The 20,361-nt window shown below is 41.9% G+C and overlaps 1 protein-coding gene across 8 annotated transcripts in view; it reads right to left on the reverse strand.

Annotated features, from left to right (window-relative positions):
• Positions 1-20,361, reverse strand: part of Ryr2 (ryanodine receptor 2) — a 600,588-nt gene that overhangs the window by 17,481 nt on the left and 562,746 nt on the right. For all 8 annotated transcript variants that reach the window (XM_031357976.1, XM_031357968.1, XM_031357974.1 and 5 more), the window contains 8 exons: positions 18,964-19,028; positions 16,738-16,885; positions 13,579-13,665; positions 12,488-12,709; positions 10,982-11,112; positions 9,589-9,631; positions 6,400-6,533; positions 975-1,035 (listed from right to left, as the gene is read on the reverse strand). In XM_031357976.1, the coding sequence (XP_031213836.1) occupies positions 975-1,035; positions 6,400-6,533; positions 9,589-9,631; positions 10,982-11,112; positions 12,488-12,709; positions 13,579-13,665; positions 16,738-16,885; positions 18,964-19,028 (891 nt within the window). The remainder of the gene's footprint in view (positions 1-974; positions 1,036-6,399; positions 6,534-9,588; positions 9,632-10,981; positions 11,113-12,487; positions 12,710-13,578; positions 13,666-16,737; positions 16,886-18,963; positions 19,029-20,361) is intronic.

A 20,361-nucleotide genomic window follows, 5' to 3' on the forward strand; every position in this document is an offset into this window, starting at 1 on the left:
AGAAATGAAAATATGAAGGTCAGACTCAATTGGGCAAAAGAGGGTTAGGCAAGGACTGTGGTATGGAGAAAGCCCACGGTGTGGTGTGCCCCAGTTAGGCGGACGTACAGCCTGAGTGGAAGATGGCCCACTACAGCAGGAGTCAGTGGCTCCTGCTCACTGAGATGATTTCGATCATTTGATGAGAAAGTACTTGCATGGTGGTAACTGGCTATGGCTCTGAATGGTACTTACAAAATAAGTTTAGAAGCTATCAGGAGTACCTTGGATGGTTGAGTAGAAGGGTGGGGATGGAGGAAAGGGAAGTGAGTTGGCTTGCTGTCACAGACTTAAAGACTAGGAAAATGAAATAGTCACTATAAAAGCCAGTGTGAAAATTAAACAGTGAGGTACAGAGACAACTTTTGGTAATGGCTGACTATATTCAATCACATTGAAGCATATACCTGGGCCGTATGTTTACTGTCTAAAGGCTTTTGATGAAGATAAATCAAGAAAAAGAACATAATGGTTTAATGCACTCAATCTGGGAGAAAAGAATGAGCCCAATTATTTTTAAGATATATTAGTTTTTAAAGCATATATAAAGTCATACATTTTATTATGGCATTTCTAGAAATACCTTGTTTCTGTTGTTTCTTCTACTGCACCCCTACCTCTCCACTTCCAGATTTCTCCTTCTTCCTCCTACTCATCCTCTTCATAGTCATTTTTTTATATTTTTATTTAGGTGTGTTTTGAATATCTACAAACCTCTGAAGTCTATGGTCCCACTGAAACATAAATGGAAATCCATATACACTTCTTGTTCTTGTATTAATGTGTAAGAGAGGGTGGTAAAAGTGTCTGTGCTTGGATCTCTCTCAGAAACCATGATTATTAACTACACTGTTATCTGTGTAACTTCCTGAAATAACCTTCCTCTCTCTGCAAGAGTTCCACAGACTTGAGCAATGAGTGTGAAGGAGGCTTACATTGTCTGTGAACACGACTCCAAGTTTCCACATCTGGTACTTCACGTCAATAGAGTTCAATCTGGAATGACAGAAGAGAGTGTAGTATTCACATTAATAGAAGATGTGTGCTTGTGGAGCCTATGGGCCTGCACCTGTCGTGGGCAAGGCTAGATACCTGCTCAGAAAGACAGTGCCCAGGGGATCAGTGCTCTGATGACCACCTGCTCCCAGGTAAAAGTGAAGAGCTGAGACCTGCTGTGGAGACACACACTACAACTCTGTGGTGACCTCTAGAAGGATCATGGGAAAGAGAACAAAATGGCACCATCTCTTCTTCAGTAATTTTAAACTATCATCACCCTTTCTTTATGTATTTATGAATTTATGGTATGTGTGTATATATGTGTATAGGGTATGTATGGAATGTGTATGTATGTATGTATGTGTGTGTATGTGTGTAGTGTATATATATGGGGTATATGTGTGTGTGCTGTGTGTGTATGTGTGCATGTGTGTGTAGTGTGTGTATATATGTAGTGTGTGTATGGTGTGTGTGCATGTGTGTAGTGTGTATATAGGGTGTATGTGTGTGTGTGGTATGTGTATGTGTGTACTGCATATATGGTGTGTGTGTTCAGGCACACATATAATGGTGCATGTGTGGAAGTCAGAAGTGTGGAGAGTCCTAAGTTCTCTCCGTCCACTTTGGGTTCTGGAGACTGAAGTCAAGTAGTTAGATTTGCATGCCCATACCTACTGAGAATCTTAGCATCCCACTTTGTTATTTAAAAACAGCCTTTTCTTTTTTGCTGTACTATAACCTAAATTTATCTTATATGTGTCTCTTACTCCTGGAAACTTTACAAGGTTAATTAATGTGTTTTAAAAGTTGGCTCAGTAAATTTTAATGTACATCTAAAATACAATTTTAAAAATATTTGCTTTTATTTTATGTACATGGACATTCTGCCTGCATGTATGTCTGTGCACCACATATTGAGTGCTCAGAGAGCCCACAGGAGCCTTCAGATTCCCTGGGACTGAAGTTAGACAGTTGTGGTTCCCCATGTGAATGCTGGGAACCGATCTCTCCTCTACAGGAACCACAAGTGCTCCTAACCATTGAACTGTTTTGCATGCCTTTAAAGAAAAACACTTTTTGTTGTGTGTTTGTGTATGTGTGAAGACAGGAAGGAGGATTGGGAAAGATGGTGAGAGAGAAATAGAAAGAGAGTGGGTGGGGGAGAAAGAAAGAAAAAGAAAGGAAGGAAGGAAAGAAAGAAGGAAAAAAGGAAGGGAGGGAGGGAGGGAAGAAGGAAAGGAAAGAGAGAGGGTAGAGAGAGGGAAGGGGAGAGGGAGGGGAAGAGATGGACAAAGAGCAAGAGAATAAGAATGTGTGGTCATATGTATAGGTGTGTGTGTGTGTGTTATGCTTTTGTATGTGATAATATACATGTGTGCTTACATGTACACGGGATGTTCTTTTCATGCCTGTTGGTATGGAGGCCAGAGGCTTACTGATAGTCTTCTTCTATTACTTCCCATCTTGCTCTGAGACAGGGTATTTTAGTGAACCTCGACATTTTGGCTAGGCAGGTAGGCCAGCAAGCCCCTAAAATCCACATGCCTCTACCTCCCAACACTGGAATTACAGATGTGCTTATCCACACCTGTCTCTAGGTGGGTGCTTGAGATCCAAACTCTGGTCTTCATGCTTGTATCTCGAGAGTATCAGAGAGCCATCTCCCTAGCTCTGTGTCCACTCTTTATTGCATTTCAGTAGAAGGGTTTCTGATTCAAATAAAAACTTCATACATACATACATACACACATACATACATACATACATACATACATACATAAACACATACATACATGCACACATACATACATACAGTTATTTTACAGCTAAAATTTATAAACAAGAGCACTGCCCCTCCTTTCCTTGATTTCCCTTTGCAGTGCTGGGGCTCATGCCCAGGACCTTGCTACCTGCACTGTGAATGCCCTCCCACTGAACTGTAGTCCTGACCCTTCTTCCTTTGAAGTCACCTGCCAGCTTTCTCCATTTCCTTTCAGACAGGATTCAGCCTTCTCCTGCTTCCCAAGGGACTCTAGTCCCTCCTCCTAATCACTTCCAGAGTGTCTCTTAGCTGCTGCTAATGCTGCACCTGCCTTTGAGCCTGTCTCTGTCACAGATCTGTGACCTCCCCTTCCCCAGGATTCCCCACAGATTAAATGTCTCTCAGTCAATCAATGTTGAGTGAATAACTCTGAGCTTTGAAACTTTAGAGTTTTACAGATGTGCTCATCCGTGCCTAGCTCTACGTGGGTACTTGCGATCAGCACTCTGACCCTCATGTTTTGACTTGAGAGTGTTTTTACTAGGGAGCCATCTCCCTGGTACACTTTAGATTTGGACAGTCACAAGCTTTGAAATGTTAGAAGTACACATGTTCTAAGAGTCTCTTTTTCTCCAGAACTTGTCACTGATTTGGGGTTAGACATTACTTTATCAACTTTAGACATATCGCCCCAGCTCCAGGTTAGCTGGCAAGTGAGGAGATGAGCAGAGGCAATATAGTATGATGGGGGCAGTTCACAAAGGGCCCTCTCTTGATGTAAGAGTTTGGTCTAATTACTTTTTTTAAATTATTGCCTTTAAATAGGTCATTTGAAATTTGAGGTGTGAGAATGAGCAGTTTGCTACATAAAGCAGATGAGGTAAGAGCCTGTTCTTGTTGCTCTTTTCTTTGTTTTGTTTTCCCCTAATGCAAGATTTCCTGGTCTCTTGTCTTTTCTTTTTTGAGACAGAATGCTGCCTTTCTGCCCGCACTATACTAACCTGCTTCAGCTTCCCACGTGCTAAAGCCAGGCACTGACAGACCAGGCTGTAATCTTTTCCTTCTCCAGGCAAAACTTTGTCTTTGTGCTGTAATTAGTTGTATTAACCCAGGACCCTTCTGTTGGCAGCCTGTCAATAGGTGCATAGGCTTTGACATTAATTTTTCCTAAGTAAGAAAGGAGTTAGAAACAAGAAGGGACTTGACAATCTGCATGAGAGTGGCATGACTTTCCATAGAAAGTGATCTAAAGTAAAATAAATTTTCAAAATTCAGGACATCTGAATTTTACATTGTAGATTCTTGCTTGAAGCTTTTCTTTTATGGTTATTCCCCATCAACCATACATTTGAGTTTCAGCCTCATTGCCACTGTCACTAATATGTATTTTCTTTTGGAGTGCTCAACAAACAGGTAGTCTATAAGCTATAAACAGGTAGGATCCATGCTGGGTGGATTAGACCCCACCCCCAGAGATGGCCCTGGATGACTGGGACAGCTAATCAAGGCTCAGGCTCCCCTGGCAACAGGCCTTGAATCAAGAAAACCCTATAAAGTAGAGAGAGTGGGGTGGCAGGAGGGAGGTGCGCAATGAGTAGATGAGTGGTTGCTCGAAGATTCTGAGGTTGCATGTAATAAATGCTGTAAATATTGATGAAATATTTACAAATGGATCTTGGGATGATAAAAAGTTTATTGGCAAGTAAATAACCACTATGGTTTTGAACCTGGTGGACACATCAAGGTGGCATGCACACAGAATCCTACTAAGCTTTTAAGTCTCCACCTTCTAAATGTCAAGACACAGAATATGGAAATCTTTTTTCTGATCTTGTATATTCCCTGCTGGGTCTTCATTCAGATTTCATTTTCCATATTTAACTGATAATAACATAGACCTTTCTGGTCCTTTGCTGGTGGTCACTCTTGAAAATATTTATTACATAAGATGATGAAAGATTTTTCCAAAATAAAATTTGTTATACTTATGTGTGTACATATATGTTGTGTATATGTAAAAGTATATGTACTATATCAGAGAACAACTTGTGCAAGAAATTATCTCTTCTCATTGTGGAATTTGGGGATGGAACTCAGGTCCTCAGGCTTGGCAGTAAATATCTTTTCCTGCTGAGCCATCTCACTAGCCCACCATCAGATTTAAATAAATACACAGCTCAGCCATGCTGGGCAGGGGACACAGCACAGTGGGGCAGCATTTGCCTCTCAAGTTAAACATGAGGCCCTGGGTTTGGTACCTGTTGCTGCAGTGGAAACAAGCAAAAACAAAAACCAAGAAAAGCTAATTTCCCCCCAAAAAGAGACCACTGCCCTTCTCTAAAACAAGGAAGTGCCTAGGCAGTAAATATCATCTAGGTGAAGCAAGTGTGCTGGACTTGCTTGCAGAAATCTATCTGGTCACATCTGCTAAGTAGGCAGGAGCACATGCATACACTGCCCCTCCACATCATGGATATAGGTGCCTGAGATGGGCTGGGAGAAACTGCCTCGGCCTCACAGGACCGCGATCCAACTCATTCAACTTAGTTAACAGCATTATTTCACAAGAGTGCCATTTAAACAGGACTTCATTTTGAAGTAAAACTTCAAATAAGAGGGTGTTTTGGCACACTGATGCTCTTCCATTAAATATGGAACAAAACTTCCCTCCAGAAAAGTATTCCTGCAAACACATGGTTCTATATTGTGCCTTTGTTTTTGTTTGACTTTAAGAAGGACCTGAGGTTAGAAAAGGTGATTTAAATTAGGAATAGTGGATTTTTCTCACTGCTCTTCTCTCACTGTATGTAAATAACAAGGAAGGAATCTTTAAATATTGATAGGAGCCACACCTGGAGCGCTCCAGCAGCTAGAGTAAGAAGATGGTAAGATGAAGACCCAGGGAGCTATCAGTCAGTTCCAGGCCTTTCTGAGCTATTATATAATGTATCTCAGGTCAGCCTGGGCTACATGACATGACTCTGTCTCAAAAAGAAATTAATAACAACAAGAATGACAATAATACGTTAGGAAAATATCCCTCTATCCCAAAGCTCCAGACACCCAGGTCCTGGCTAATTTTATGTCAACTTGGCCCAAGTTAGAATCATCTGAGAGGAGGGAACCTCAAATGAGAAAACACCTCCATAGGACCTGGCTGTGAGGTATTTTCTTAATTAGTGACAGATGTAGGAAAGCCCAGTGCATGGTTGATGATGCTATCCCTGGGCTGATGGTCCTGAGTTCTATAGGAAAGAAGTCAGAGTAAGCCATGAGGAGTAACCAGTAAGAAGCATCCCTCCATGGCCTCTACATCAGCTTCTGCCTCCTGCCTCCAGGTTCTGACTCCCTTTGATGATGGGCTATGATGTGGAAGTGTAAGCCGAATAACCCTTTCCTTCCCAACTTGCTTTTTTAATCATGGTGTTTCATCACTGCAATAGAAATCCTAAGAAAACCCAAAAGTATAAATGACAATTTATTGATACTTGCTGTTTTCCTAAGGGAAGGGAGGAAGGGAGGGAAGGCAAATCAGTGAGATAGCCAGTCCAAAATGTGGCCCTTGTCCCCATCCCAGGTAGGGCAGAAGTGTTACTCACACAGCAGACAAGGAGCTGTCTTTCTTGGGCTTCTTCTTCTCTCTTGCATCGCTGAAATCCAGTGCAGCCTTATCCATGCCCAGTAACTCACTGATTCTGTCTCTTCCATAAAACTCTCCATATTTATCCATTACCTGCGGTCAAGGAAGAAGTACGTCATTGGTCTTTACTATTAAGTAGTGCCACCTATTCAAGTATGCAAGCATAGTTTCTCTTGCTACATATTTGCTTGATTTTACAGAAAACTTAGCCTTCTAGTTGACAGTCCATCTTCTGGGATCATACTGTTGAAGTTCTAAACAAATCTACAGCACTTTGAATAACTCATCTCTGAGGAGTGAGATGCCCCTTTTAGTAAGGGAGGCACGGGCAAGACTAATGTGACCTACAAGGACAAGATGCTGGGGGAGGGTGGTGGGAAGTGACCATCATTCTTTTACCAGGAATTTTGTCAGAATTCTGGTGACTGTCATGGTCTCTAAGTTCTGTCCTCATCTCAGGTGTCTGTCATGATGTACCATTTGTGCATTAATATTTTCATCCCATTGTACATATTAAGAAACTAAGGCGATAGCTCACTTGACAAAGAGCCGTGTACAAAGCTAAGTAGCATGTGCTTATTAATCCCAGCACTGGGAAGGCAAAGACAAGTGGATCTGTAAAATTCCTTGGCCAGCAAGCGGAGCCTAAATGGTGAGTCTCAGGACCATGGTGCATAGCTTAGTTAGCCTGAAAGGTCTGTACTCTGTGTCATTTTAACGATCACTTGTCTTTAATGCTTTCTTTGACTTAACCTGTTTTGTGCATGTGGAGAGATCATATCTCAAAATAGGATGGACTGTTGCTGAGAAACAATAGTCAAAGCTGACCTTGGCGTCTACACTCATCCATCCATACACGTGTGCAGACACACACACACACACACACACACACACACACACACAGAGGCAAGCATAAATAAAGGATGAAAGATGAAAAAAAGCTTGGTATGTGGGCATGGCTTGCAACTCAGCAAAAATCCAAGCATATGCAACTGTGTGATGTGCTTCTCCCAGGCCTAAATTCAACTACTCATGTGTAATGATACTAAGAAATAGCCAAGAAACAGGTAAGTTGAGGAAAGAGAAACAGAATAGACAATTAATAACAGGAGAAAAAGAGGAAAGAATGCAAAGGATGGTGTGCGGAGGAGATCAAGTTGGAAGGAAAGACAGAAAGAGGAGAAAGAGCAGACAGAGGGAACCCAGGAATGATAGCTCTCCCAACATGCACAAAACAGGTTAAGTCAAAGAAAGCACTGAAGGCAAGTGATGGTTAAAATGACACAGAGCACAGACCTTTCAGGCTAACTAAGCCAATCTGCAGTGTACTTTTGCTCAGGGCCGAAGATGGCCTGTGCTAGCCAGTCTCTACAGGGCATGCACGGGCTCACGCTTTGCCCTAGAGGACAGTGCAGGTACTACAGGGGAGGAGCCAGGAATGAGTCGCTCTGTCTTCCTCTCTCTCCTTCCCTACTTTTTTATTTTGTGTATGTGCATGCATGCATGTGTGTGTGTGTGTGTGTGTGTGTGTGTGTGCACGCGTGCACGCGTGTACATCTGTGAGTATAATTAAAAGCCAGAGACCAGTGTCAGATGGCTTCTTTATCCCCTCTCCAGCTTGATCTCTCACTGAACCTGGAGCTCACCGTTCCTGTGAGGCTAATGGGCCAGTGAGTCCTCCTGATGTATGCGCTAGGCCAGCTTGTGTGGGTGCTGGGCATACAAACTCAGGTCCTCATGTCACAGAGCAAACACTTAAACTGTGCCATCACCCTAGTCCTGACCTTGTTTATTTAACATAATTGTAGAGGTTTTGTTTGTTTGTTTCCTGGAAACACTTTTGGTTTTATATTTTAGAAACTCCCTTTTTATACCACTAAAAACTTCATAGATATAAGATATTCAAATTGTCCATTTAAAATTGTTTTAAAATAGTTAAAAACTCTGGTCTAATTTAGATATGCATTTACACATTAGTGTAATAAACTTAAAGTGACAATTCGCAAGGTAACAAAAAATGTGCAAAGATACATCAACAATCAGCAATTGCAGACTCTTTCCACCACTAAGTAAGGGCACACACACACACACACACACACACACACACACACAGTGCTTTATTACACTTCAGTTACATTTAAGCTCTTAGTGTATGTGCCATCTCTGCATCAGGTGGTAAGAAAGGCCCTAAGTGTCTCCTTGACAACCAAGTTTGAAGCAGCACTGAATTGATAAAGACACAAAATATCTCTTCCCAGGACAGGTGCACCTGTGCCAGTACACACCAAGCTGGCATTCATCAGGAGACAATGTATGAGCTGAGCAGCTCAAAGAATCAGCAAGGATCCTGGAGCAGGCTGCAGGGAGATGGAGGTGGGGTTGGAGGTATGCCTGCAATCCCAGCATTCTCAGGAAGCTGAGAGAAGATTACTGGTGAGTTTGAAGCCAGCTTGGGCTGCCTAGTGAGTTCCCGGCTAGTTTGGGGCTACAGTTTAAGACCTTCTCCCAAAACTCCATTAAAAAAAAAAAGGCAAGAAAATACAAAAACTGTGATTCCTGCACAGTAGCCCCTAGCACACAAACACTTTTACATATGATATTTCAACTAAAATGTGTGGGAGCCACAAACAGACCCTGTGTGGTAGGGTGGGCAGGGATGACCCCAGCCTCTGAGCAGAGGCTCTCAGCAGCAGAGCCTAGGGGCAGCCAGGACTATGGCTGAAGCAAGGCCACCATTCTCTCTGTTCTCCCCACCACCCTCCAGTACAATTTGAATCAGATTTAATTTTTTTAAGGCCTTTAAAGTTATAAGACAGAAAACAAAGCAAGCAAACAAATAAACAAAGCCCACAGCCTGCAGCCAACATGGGCATCCCAGACGCCATCAAATTCTTACTGTCACTGTGCCCTTAGTCAGGACAGGTCAGGGAAGGGAAGCAAGTTCTGTTGATTTGGGGGCAAAAAAGTGTGGACTTCTCAGGTGCTCTTTTGAAAATCCCTATTTAATTCTTTTACCACATGGAAATAACAACAGTGAGCCATCGGAACACACCTCACAAGCCCGTCTCCATCCAAAACACATCACAGCCTTAAAAAAAAAAAAAAAAAAAGGAAACACTGAGAATTTATTCCCTCCTAGAAATATTACCTTTCTTTTCACAAATTTATCCCAGTAGTTATTGGGAAATGACCTAAAAGATTCAAAAGATACAAAAGCAGAGAGGTAAGAATAGTATTACTTTTTAAATGATATATAATTTGAAGTAAACAAAATACTGAGGGTAATATGCATGCAGATATACCATACTAGTAGTACAATGAATCACATAACCACTCTGTTCATAATTTTTCTGTATTGTAAGTGTACAAAATATCATTTAAAATAATAGCATATAAACATACAAATAGGTAGATCACATTCAAAGGATATATGATGACATGTTAATATAATCATATTTATTTACAAGTTGTAATGTATTTTTCATTTATTTATGAGTGCTCTCTTTCTCCATATATATATATTCTTGTCAGTTATCTTTAAAATTAGAATGTGTAGGAACTGTGGCTTGGGTGGTGACTGACATGCAGAACGCTTGTCTAGCATGCTCAGTGCCCTGGGTTCAAGTCCCCCGACTCCGAAAAAGAACAAACTAGTAAGTAGACTAGAAACCTGTCACTGTTTCGCTTTGAAGTTAGAGTCTTATTCCTCACTGGAAAACTCAGAGTTTTGATTTTTCTTTTTAATGTTTTTTTTTCTTTTTAACTTTTTTTTAAATGGTAACTTTTAAGATTCAGCAATTCCAGGGCTGGAGACATAACAGCAGCAGAATATTTAGAGCATGGGCAAGGAGGCCTTGGGTTCAATCCTCAGCATGATATAAAAGGAAAAAAAAAGAGTAAACAAGCTCATCATATCTGATTCTTGTGGAGTATAAACACTCAAAAATGTACTGTCCGGAACTGTTTCTGTAGAAGTTATAAATTGAGGTGGATTGATATGTGACCCAGCAGCTGATTGGTTTGTTCTTACCTTGACCCCCCCCTCCCCAGACTAAATGCTCCCTGGATTAGTTTGTTTTAAAGGGTTTGTTTCTCCTCTTACAAGGGACATCACATTGTAACATTTGCTAGGTTCATGTGAGGGTGGTTGGTGGTGTCCTCTGGAAGTTCAGGCACATTAGCAGTGCAAATTCTGTGTTGGCCTTTGATGCTATACTCCTTTCCTTGATGGATAATTTCTACTTCCTCTGCATTTGAATGAGATTGTGGGTCGTGAGCCTAGTGCCACACCCCCTCCATGTAGTCCCATCAGCACTGCGGAAATGGACTCCAAGCACTTTTTGCTTAGGAGATTCAGTTCAGAGCGCAGAAACTGCAGCGTCTATTAGGCTTCTCAGAGTTCTGTCTTTTGATTTTCATGGTTGACTATGTAACTGTTATTCACTTGGGTTGAACTTTTAACAAACCTTCAAAAACTCTAGCAGAGTTTTTTCCTTAAATGTCTTGAAATCCCTGAGCCAAGCTCATAACCCCTCACTCACTGTGTGTTGATCACGAGTCTGTCCCACTGGCCTTTGATGTCATCTTCTGATGGCTGCTCTGTAATGTAAAGCCCGTCAAACTCCAACTTCCGTGCCACTTCCTTCTCTCGCTTGAAAATAACCAAGGGGACCTGCAGGTGGGAATCAACATGACAACATGTGTGACATTTGTTTGGCTGGACTGACGTGTCTCACAGACATGTTTTTTAATCTCTTAAATAACTCAATGCACAGCATGCATATATTATATAGAGGTAAATTCAAGTTTTAACACTGGTGTACTGGCTGGTTTTGTGTGTCAACTTGATACAAGCTGGAGTTATCACAGAGAAAGGAGCCTCCCTTAAGGAAATGCCTCCATGAGATTCAGGTGTAAGGGTTGGAGGGTTCATTGTGAGCAGTGCCATCCCTGGGTTGGTAGTCCTGAGTTCTAAAAGAAAGCAGGCTAAGCAAACTAGGAGAAGCAAGCCAATAAGTAACATCCCTCCAAGGCCTCTGCAGCTCCTGCCTCCTGCTTCCTGCCCTGTGTGAGTTCCAGTCCTGACTTCCTTTGGTGATGGACAGCAATGGGGAAAGTGTAAGCTGAATAGACCTTTTCCTCCCCAACTTGCTTCTTGGTGCAGGAATAGAAACCCTGACTAAGACAACTGGCAAAAGTCTTGGTGAATAAAACAAGATGTCTCTGTCATCTGCTGATGATTTCTTTTTCACATGGACAGCATCTATGCGAGCACAAGGGGAGGTACTGACACAGAGGAAGTACCTAGGGATGTTTACCCTATAAGAAGAGGGGACAAGAGGTAGAAGAAGTTCCTGTATTTCACATACTAGTCTTTTATTCCAAGCCCTGGCTTTTCATCTATCCTATGAGACTTCATAGCCAGAGGCACAGAGCAGTGAAATAAAAAATAGATATATTTGCAGGGGTCAGGAAATTCCCCAAGCTCCCAGAGAGACTATATTACTATCTCAATTTCTATTCACCAAGGCTCACTGTTACCCCCATCAGGGACATCGGGATAAAGGCAACTTATTATTTTCTAGATAAAACAGCAGGAAGTATGCATCTTCTGTCATAGATGTTGAGAGATCTGTACCTAACACCAGAACACTCATGCCTGACAGGTATTTAACTGTGAGAGTTTGTGGGCAGTGGGGAGGGCAGCTCACTTTTGTGTGGTCAAGTTGTACTTGAAAAGGTTGACTGTATAAATAATTATCAGTAGGCAAAAGCATACCAAAAATCAATGACTGATCAATAGAAACCCAGAGAGGTCAGGCTCTCTAGTCCTAGCTTCGGAGATCGAAGCCTATGACCACATTTTACTCTCCTGCCATTAGCCCATTATTTTCCCTTACCCAAACCTGCTTCTCCCTTCTGCTCCAGAGATGTGGATCCCTAGAGCATCCCAAACAAAATGCCATACTCGGAAATTCCACCTCAGCACCGGAATCCCCAGAAGTCCACACTACAGACTCTAAACACACAGGTACCCAGGAACTTACTTTCAAGCAGTAGTATCCAATGATGCAAAAGAAGGAGATGATGGTGTGGAGGATAGCTAAGATGCGCAGGGTGGGTTCCATGTAGCCACTGCTCTCCTCTAGGACATAGTGAACTGCAATGATCCTGTGGGGGCTGCTGTCCAGGCTGGTGGTCACTTTAGCGGTATCACTGGAAGTTCGGGTAGGCAGCTCCTTTCCTTCAACCACAGAAGAAGTGGAGACCTGATTCAAACCATTTAAAACACAGTCAGTTCTCCAGGTGCCACATCACCACAAACAGAAAAAAACAAAAACAAAAACAAAAAACCAGAAACATGACCTTTGCAGACAGTTGGGTGTGAAGTCAGTACATAATGGAATCATGGAAATACTACCAGGAAAGTAGATAGAGACAGCTTTTCCAACAGAAAACACAAGTAATAAATATGTATCTAAAGTTTATGCTGGGGGTTGCTGGAGAGATAAATTAGTCAGAAAAAAAAAAAAGACAAAACACTTGCTGCCAAGTTTGATGACATGAGTCCATTCTCTGGAAATGACATGGTAGAAGGAAAGAACAGACTCTTGCTAGGTGTTCTCTGACCTCCACACATACACCATGACATGCTTATGCATACACACACACGTACACACAAACACACACACGCTAAATGTTAATTTATTTTTAAGTTCATGCTAATCCAACAAAGAGTCATAAGGATTCCAAATTGTGCAGACAACACTAGATACTTTTGTTCTCAGTTATCTATATAATGTTACATGAGAAAGGTTCTGTCTCACTCAGGCATCATAAATCATAACAAGTAAGGAATTCAGCTGAATCGCCCTACAAATACTGGGCAAACCCTCTGTAACACTAAATCTTTACGATCCTGGCCAGCTGAGGTCCCTCCTCAGCTTGCCAGGAGTGCATGCACCATTTTCTGGAGCCTCTGTAGTGGGACTAGCCTTTGGTTTGCCTCTTTTGTTAAGATGCAGTTTAGAATTGGTGTAGTGTGCTCACTCGCAGCTCACAGGGGAATCTATCCATTGGTATCAGTCACTTTTCATATTCAGAATGGTTTTTAACTCACCATAATACACATGCATACCTTGTAGAAGAGCAGGATGAAATTGATGGCAAAGGCAACGAACAGGGCCAGCATTCTCATGTTGTAAAAGTTTCTAGCAAAATAGTTCTGAGGAGAGAAAGAGTTAAGAATAGGCCACCCAGTAAGAAATCGGAGATGTGCAAATATTTAAAACAAAGCATTTATTCATTTTACTCCAGGCTGCAGATTGAGAGCCTGTTGTGTCCTTGGTCCTAGAGATACACAGCAAAGGACAAAGTTTCTTCCACCAAGGAGAAGACAACTAACAATGACCACACTCTCGGATGGTAAATATCATTCAAGAACTCCAAATGGCATATTGATACCCTCGGATGGTAAATATCATTCAAGAACTCCAAATGGCATATTGATACATAGGTGAGGGTTTATGGAGTGAGATAGTAATTTGAAATAGGTAGCTAGGAAAGGCTTATATCCGGAGGTGAGCTGGAGCACAGGCCTAAGGGTGGCAAGGGAGCTAACTGAGCCAACACTGTGGGAAGGTGTATTAGAGACATGGATATTGCAGACGGGGCCTTGAATAAAGAGTGGGGCTGGAAAGAGGGTTAAGAGCATTTGCTGCTCTTACAGAGGATCTGGGTTCAGTTTCCAGCACCCACACAGAAGTTCACAACTATCTGTAATTCTAACTTGAGGGGATCTGATGTCCTCTTCTAGCCTCCAGAGGTATTAATAAAGAGTAATGGTGTGTGTGTGTGTGTGTGTGTGTGTGTGTGTGTGTGTGTGTGAATGTGCTTGAACCCTAAAGAAATGAAAGTAGAGGGTGAAGTGAGCTCTGGCAGTTGAGCAGGAGCTAAGTGCTAAAGGCTCCTGATGAAGATTTGAGTTGTCCATTATGGTAAACTGATTTGACAATCTCTAAATCTATTTATAACCTCCAAGGCTACACACTTCAGGGATGTGACGCCTGTCCTAGTATTTCCTGGATTTAGAATGTAGATGAATGACCTACTCCTTCCTGGAACATATCTTCTCTCTTCTGTAATGTGAGCATAACAACAGAATCAGCCTCCTATATATGCTATGAGAATTAATGAGAATATACAAGAAAACCCATTATTCATTTTAATATGCTACTAATAATCATATATGATACTTTGTACACTATCACTATTATGATTGCTGTTTTATTCTAGATGGGATAAGATGCTGTGAGAGAACTAAAGAGGACAACTAGATACAACTAGATGATGACTTAGAAATTCCTCTGTGGAAACAGTAGAAGCAATGGGGAGAGGTTAGTAGGCATGGTTGCAAAAAGAGATGATGTTGTCAGTGGGTTGGCCCCCACGGTAGCTGTGGACATGGAATCAGGTAGGTCTTCGAGGCACTTTGGAAGAAGAACTGAGCATTTTTTCCTGTACTATGTTAGAAGTAATAGAGAAAGGGCTCAAAGATCAGCACTAGGTGACTGGTTGGTATGTTATATTGAATCGGAAGTCAAAGCAACTCAGCAGAAGAGGGTGTAAGGGAAGAGGCCACACTGGAAGCTATTATTTGTTACTATTTGTTATAACATGAAGTGAGCTTTAGCATGCTAATGCCTAACCATAACAAAGCCTCTCACTAATCTCTCCATGGACATAACCCCTCTCTGTGGGGTCCTTGCCCTACAATGGATGCTGGCTTTACTGCCACAGATGGATGTACTAGGACTAAATAACATACTCAAACAGGGCCAATTATACTGGTATTATCTCCTAGAAAGTAACAAAATAGGTCACAGAGGCTGAGTTATCTAACTATGGCTTTTGTATGGGGACTGTTCCAAAGTCATGGAGAAGAGGGATCTATGGGTAAGGGGAGGGAGCAGGCGTCATGACCATGATTGGTCTGATGAATGCAAACTGGCAAGCCAATGCCAAAACTACAAAGAGATGGAGAGAGGTGAAGAGTTACATAAAGTTGGGAAACATAGGAACTAGGAACCCAGAGGCAGAAATGACAGGACAGCCTCAGTTGGTTTCCTTATGCAACTGCAGAGACAGGCTCCTTGGGAACCACAGGGCTGCTACATGGTAGCAAAGAGCCTACCCAACCTCCAGAGAGGCATCTACAAAGAGAGATGCCTGCTGCTATGGCAACCACTGATGCATATCAAATTAACAATTACACAGAGCTATCTCAGAAACCTTTATGTTCAATGGACTCTATAGCAAACAATGTAGAGAAAACACAAGATTTGTGAAATACTCCTATAAAACCCTATGAAGAATTATCTTCTTTCTCTCATCTACTTGTCTCTAAAGAAAAATTTTGAATTAATATCACTGAAAAGCTGACTCATTAGGTTTACACTTATAAAATGTATTTGTTTTTCTTCTATACATTTATACATATTTCCTTTTAATAAAAGGTAAGATGATAGACTCATTTGGTTCTGGGCTGAACTATAAATTCCATGGACCCAGGAGGCTATGCCTAGTTTTATAGTCAACTATTACAGAGCCTTGAGAATATGCCTGATGGGTTCTAAAGTACTTGTTGGAAGACTATGGAGCTACTGTGGTGTCTGTTATTTAGTCAAAGAATGTCAAGACAGTAACATATATAGAGGCCTTGGGGGTATCAGACCACATGAAGGTGTAGAGGCCATGGAGTGTCAGGCAGTATAAATATTGTAGAAGAAGCAGTAGCTTGAGAAAAAAAAAGACAATTGCCTTAAAACACAAATACACTGGGTTGTAGAGATGGCTCAACAATTAAGAGCACTGGCTGCCAGTGCAGGGGGATCTAGGTTTGGTTCCCAGCACCCACAACCCAGTAGTTCACAACTATCTGTAACTTCAATCCAGGGTATCAGGTGCTCTCTTCTGGCCCCCTTAGGCCAAATCAGTTGTAAAGAGAAAATATTTGGGAAAAAATGTTGTCTAAATAGATATAGACTTTTTTCTCTTACCATTATTCCCTACATGATTCATTATAACAAATATTTCCATACCACTCATACTGTATTAATGATTGTAAATAATCTAGATAGGTCAAAATACACAGAAGGACGTGTGCTATTTACACTCAGACATTACACTATTCTTACATGAGGGGCTTGTGTGCTCTCAGATGTGGGTGGTAGAAGGGTTTTCTGAGATCAAGAGCTACACATAGCCAGAGACAACCAATCAGAACCAAAAGGCTCACCAGCAGCTTCTGTTGGTAGGCTATGATTTTCTTCCAGAATGCTGACTCGGGGACTTCTGGCTCCCCGTATCGATGTGTATGAAGCTGCCTCAACTTCTGTTTGCTCTTGTCATCTTTGGCTTTTTCTTCTTTTTCTCCATCCTCCCCTCTGTGAAAGCAAAGGAATCATAAACCATATAGAAGACCTGAAGAACCATGAAGCAACTTTGCAAAATACAAAGTGAGCAAATAAATCACAATAGCCATTTAGACATTAAGTTCTATATGTATGTACATATATATCCATATGTAAGCATGTGCATGTATGTGCATATACATGTGGGATCCAGAAGATATCCCTGAGGATCCTTCTTCCTCAGGTACTACTCACTGTGATTTGTGAGATCGTCTGGGACTGTCTCACCTATTAGGTTAGGCTGTCTGGCCAGTAACTCCCGGGGGTTTGACTGTTTCCACCTCCCCAGTGCTGGGATTACAAGAGCAGGCCATCATGTCCAGCCTTGTATGTGGGTTTGTGGATCAAACTCAGGGCTATGCATTCATGTGGCAAGCACTTTAGGAACTGGGCCATCCCCTGTAGCTTCCAAACTAAGTTCTACCCCAAAGAATCACTGCATTCTGGGTTTTAGATTGAGGAAAAAGATTTCCTGCCCTCACCGCAGATGAATAATTCTGTGGAATCTGAATCAAAGTGGCATTTTTTTTTCAGGCTAGAAAGCTTTTTGTGCCCATATTTTAGCAGATTCTTTTTATTTGTATAGTGAGACATTTGATTCTCCTGTCTCTCCCACCTCTCATTCAACACACCTTACTTTCTTTTTATTATGGATGAAAGAAAGGCCTTACACAGGCCTTTTTTCACATCTAAAGGACATCACTATGCTAATACACTGATACACATTCACTTAATTTTATTAAGGAGAATACATTAATTTTAATATCAATATAATCTTATTGCTTTATTTCAGATAACAATGGGATTAGAAGTTTAGTACATTTTAAAGAATTAGAGTTACATATTTATATTTTGTGTGCACCTGCACATGTGTGGGTGTCAGAGGACATGCTGAAGGAGTTGGTTTTCTTCTACCATGTGGGTCCTGGTGCCTGTTCTGAGAACTGGGATGAGGCAGGAACCTATGGGTTTCAGTTTTTCTTAGCCTTTTCTAGCTGAACATATGAGATTACATACCTTTGGGGCGAGACAAGGGTTTTCTATTACTGATGTAAAGCCATGGTGGAGAAAGAGTTGGGCATTTCCCTTGTTTCATGCTGTGCTCCTCATTATCTACCTCTGCATTTATAACTGGGCTTCACAATATCAGGTGTGCTCATGAAGATGCAGACCTATAGATCCCTATCATAACAGGGAACATATGCCCATGCGCACGTGTATGTGTGTCTGTGCATGAGTGTGTGTGTGTGTGTGTGTGTGTGTTTGTGTGCTCACTCACACTAGTATGCACCCAGTGGAGTGGGGCTCAGGAATCTACACTGTGTGCTTGTGAGTGGGTGTGTGGGCACATGTGTGTGTACATATATGTTCTCATGTGGGCCATGAGGCAACCTTGAGTGTGGCTCCTAAGTAGCCATCCACCAAGTACTTTTTTTTTTCTGACAAAGTCTCTTACCAGCCTAGAGCTCTCTGCTTAGGCTAACTTAGGGATCAGTATGCCTGTCTTCCCCTCCTCGGTATTGGGATTGCAAATCTGCACCTCACATCAAGGATCTAGTGTAGGCTGTGGGGATCGAACCCAGGTCCTCAAGCTTATGCTTGGAGCAAGTGCTTTACTAGCTAACCCACCTCTCCAGCTTGCAACTTTTATTTTTAACAATCTCTAAGAGATTTCTATGCCTGTGGCCTCAGATGACACTCAGAGAGATACCACTCCAGAACACACTAAGACGAGTGTGCCACATTAGTTTCTTCCCATTTTTAACAGGAGACAGACATTCATATATAAGCTTTATACATCAGTCCTTTTATAGAGACACGGGGGTCTCTTCTAATAAGGATAATGACACACAGGGAATGTCCATGGAAAGAGGAGGGAGACCCTAGTGAGGGTGATCCAGGTGGCCCTACAGTAGGGGAGGGCCTAGTTTTCACACAGATCTTAGACGGCATCATGCAACACGTTTGCAAGGTAAGAGTCTCTATCCCAAAAATCAGGGGCCAGGCCAAGAGGTTCCCAGACATAGACGAAAGCCTATGGGGGCACATACTCAGCTTTCTCCGGTTCAGACTTGGTTCCTTCCTTTTCTTCCTTTTCCTCTTTCGCCTTCTGCTCCTTGAACATTTCAATAGGAAACAAAATAAGCAAGAATGTTTCATTATTATTGCAGGTGCTTGTATATGGTGCAAGTGTTGTCAACTCTGCACCTAGGTATGTGCATGCGTGGCCATGCATATGGAGATCAGAGGATGACCTAAGTCATCATTCTTTAGAAGACTCACATGTTGGATTTTTTAGACAGGCCTGAGATTTCTAAATTAGCCTAGCCTTGCTAGCTAGTGAACTCTGGGGACTTGCCTGCCTTTCCCCTCCCGACCCCCCCAGCTGAGATTCTGAGCTCCTGTGTTATAACACTTGACGTTTTCTTTTTAAAATATGGGTTCCTTGGATTGAACTCCAGGCCTCATGCTTGCAAAGTGTCATACTTAGATTTCTATTGTTGTGATAAAACAACACAAGCAAAAGTATCTGGAGAGGAAAGGCTTCACTTCATGCCACAGTTCACAGTCCATCACAGAGGGAAGTCAGGACAGAAACCTGGAGGCAGGAACTGAAGCAGAAGCAGGTAGAGCATTGCTTCCTAGCTTCATCTTCATGGTTTTCTCCGCCTGCTTTCTTATATAAGCCAGGATTATCTGCCCAGATGAGGCACCACCTATGGTGGGCTGGACCATCCCACATCAACCATGAATTTAGGGTCTGCCTGACTGACACACTTGTCCCCAGGCTAGCCTTATGGAGGATTTTTTTCTCAAATGAGAGTTTCTCTTCTTAAGTGACTCTAGCTTGTGCCAATTGGATAAAAACGGTAAGCAGGACAGGAAGCAAGGACTTTAGTGGCAGAGATCGTCTCAGCTTTCCAAGCAGGGTCATACATCACCACTGCATGCTTTGGGGGAGCTGTGTAGCCACCTGCCAGTTCATAACCCATAGCCCACACAGGAGCCCTTTTGTTTATACTGAGATAGAAGCTCCATGAACGTGTGTTCTCCTATCTTTCACCTTTTATGCATACCTTCTCCCAAAGCAGTAGATTAAGAACTCTCTAGGCTCCTATCCACTGGCTTTTCTCATTTCAGAAACTGCCTTCTTCATCTAATCCACTGGGCCAAATTTTCTTCATCTTTCAAGGGCAATTTAAGTCTTACCTCTTATTATCACCAGCTAGCTACTGGTGTTTGTAGTCTATCAGTACATAGAACTCCACCCACTGACAAACCTTTTGGCTCTGACTATCTCGTTCCCTCAGTGTTCTCAGACACTTGAAAAAACAAGCATAAAGATGAGGGGATGGAAAGATGATACAGTTTCACATAACAATTCATATATATTCCTTATGTATCTAGGTTTACTTTCCAAAGGTCTTTTCTTTTCTTTTTTTTTTTTT

Source organism: Mastomys coucha, unplaced genomic scaffold (assembly GCF_008632895.1).
Source record: "Mastomys coucha isolate ucsf_1 unplaced genomic scaffold, UCSF_Mcou_1 pScaffold7, whole genome shotgun sequence".
Lineage (NCBI taxonomy): Eukaryota > Metazoa > Chordata > Mammalia > Rodentia > Muridae > Mastomys > Mastomys coucha.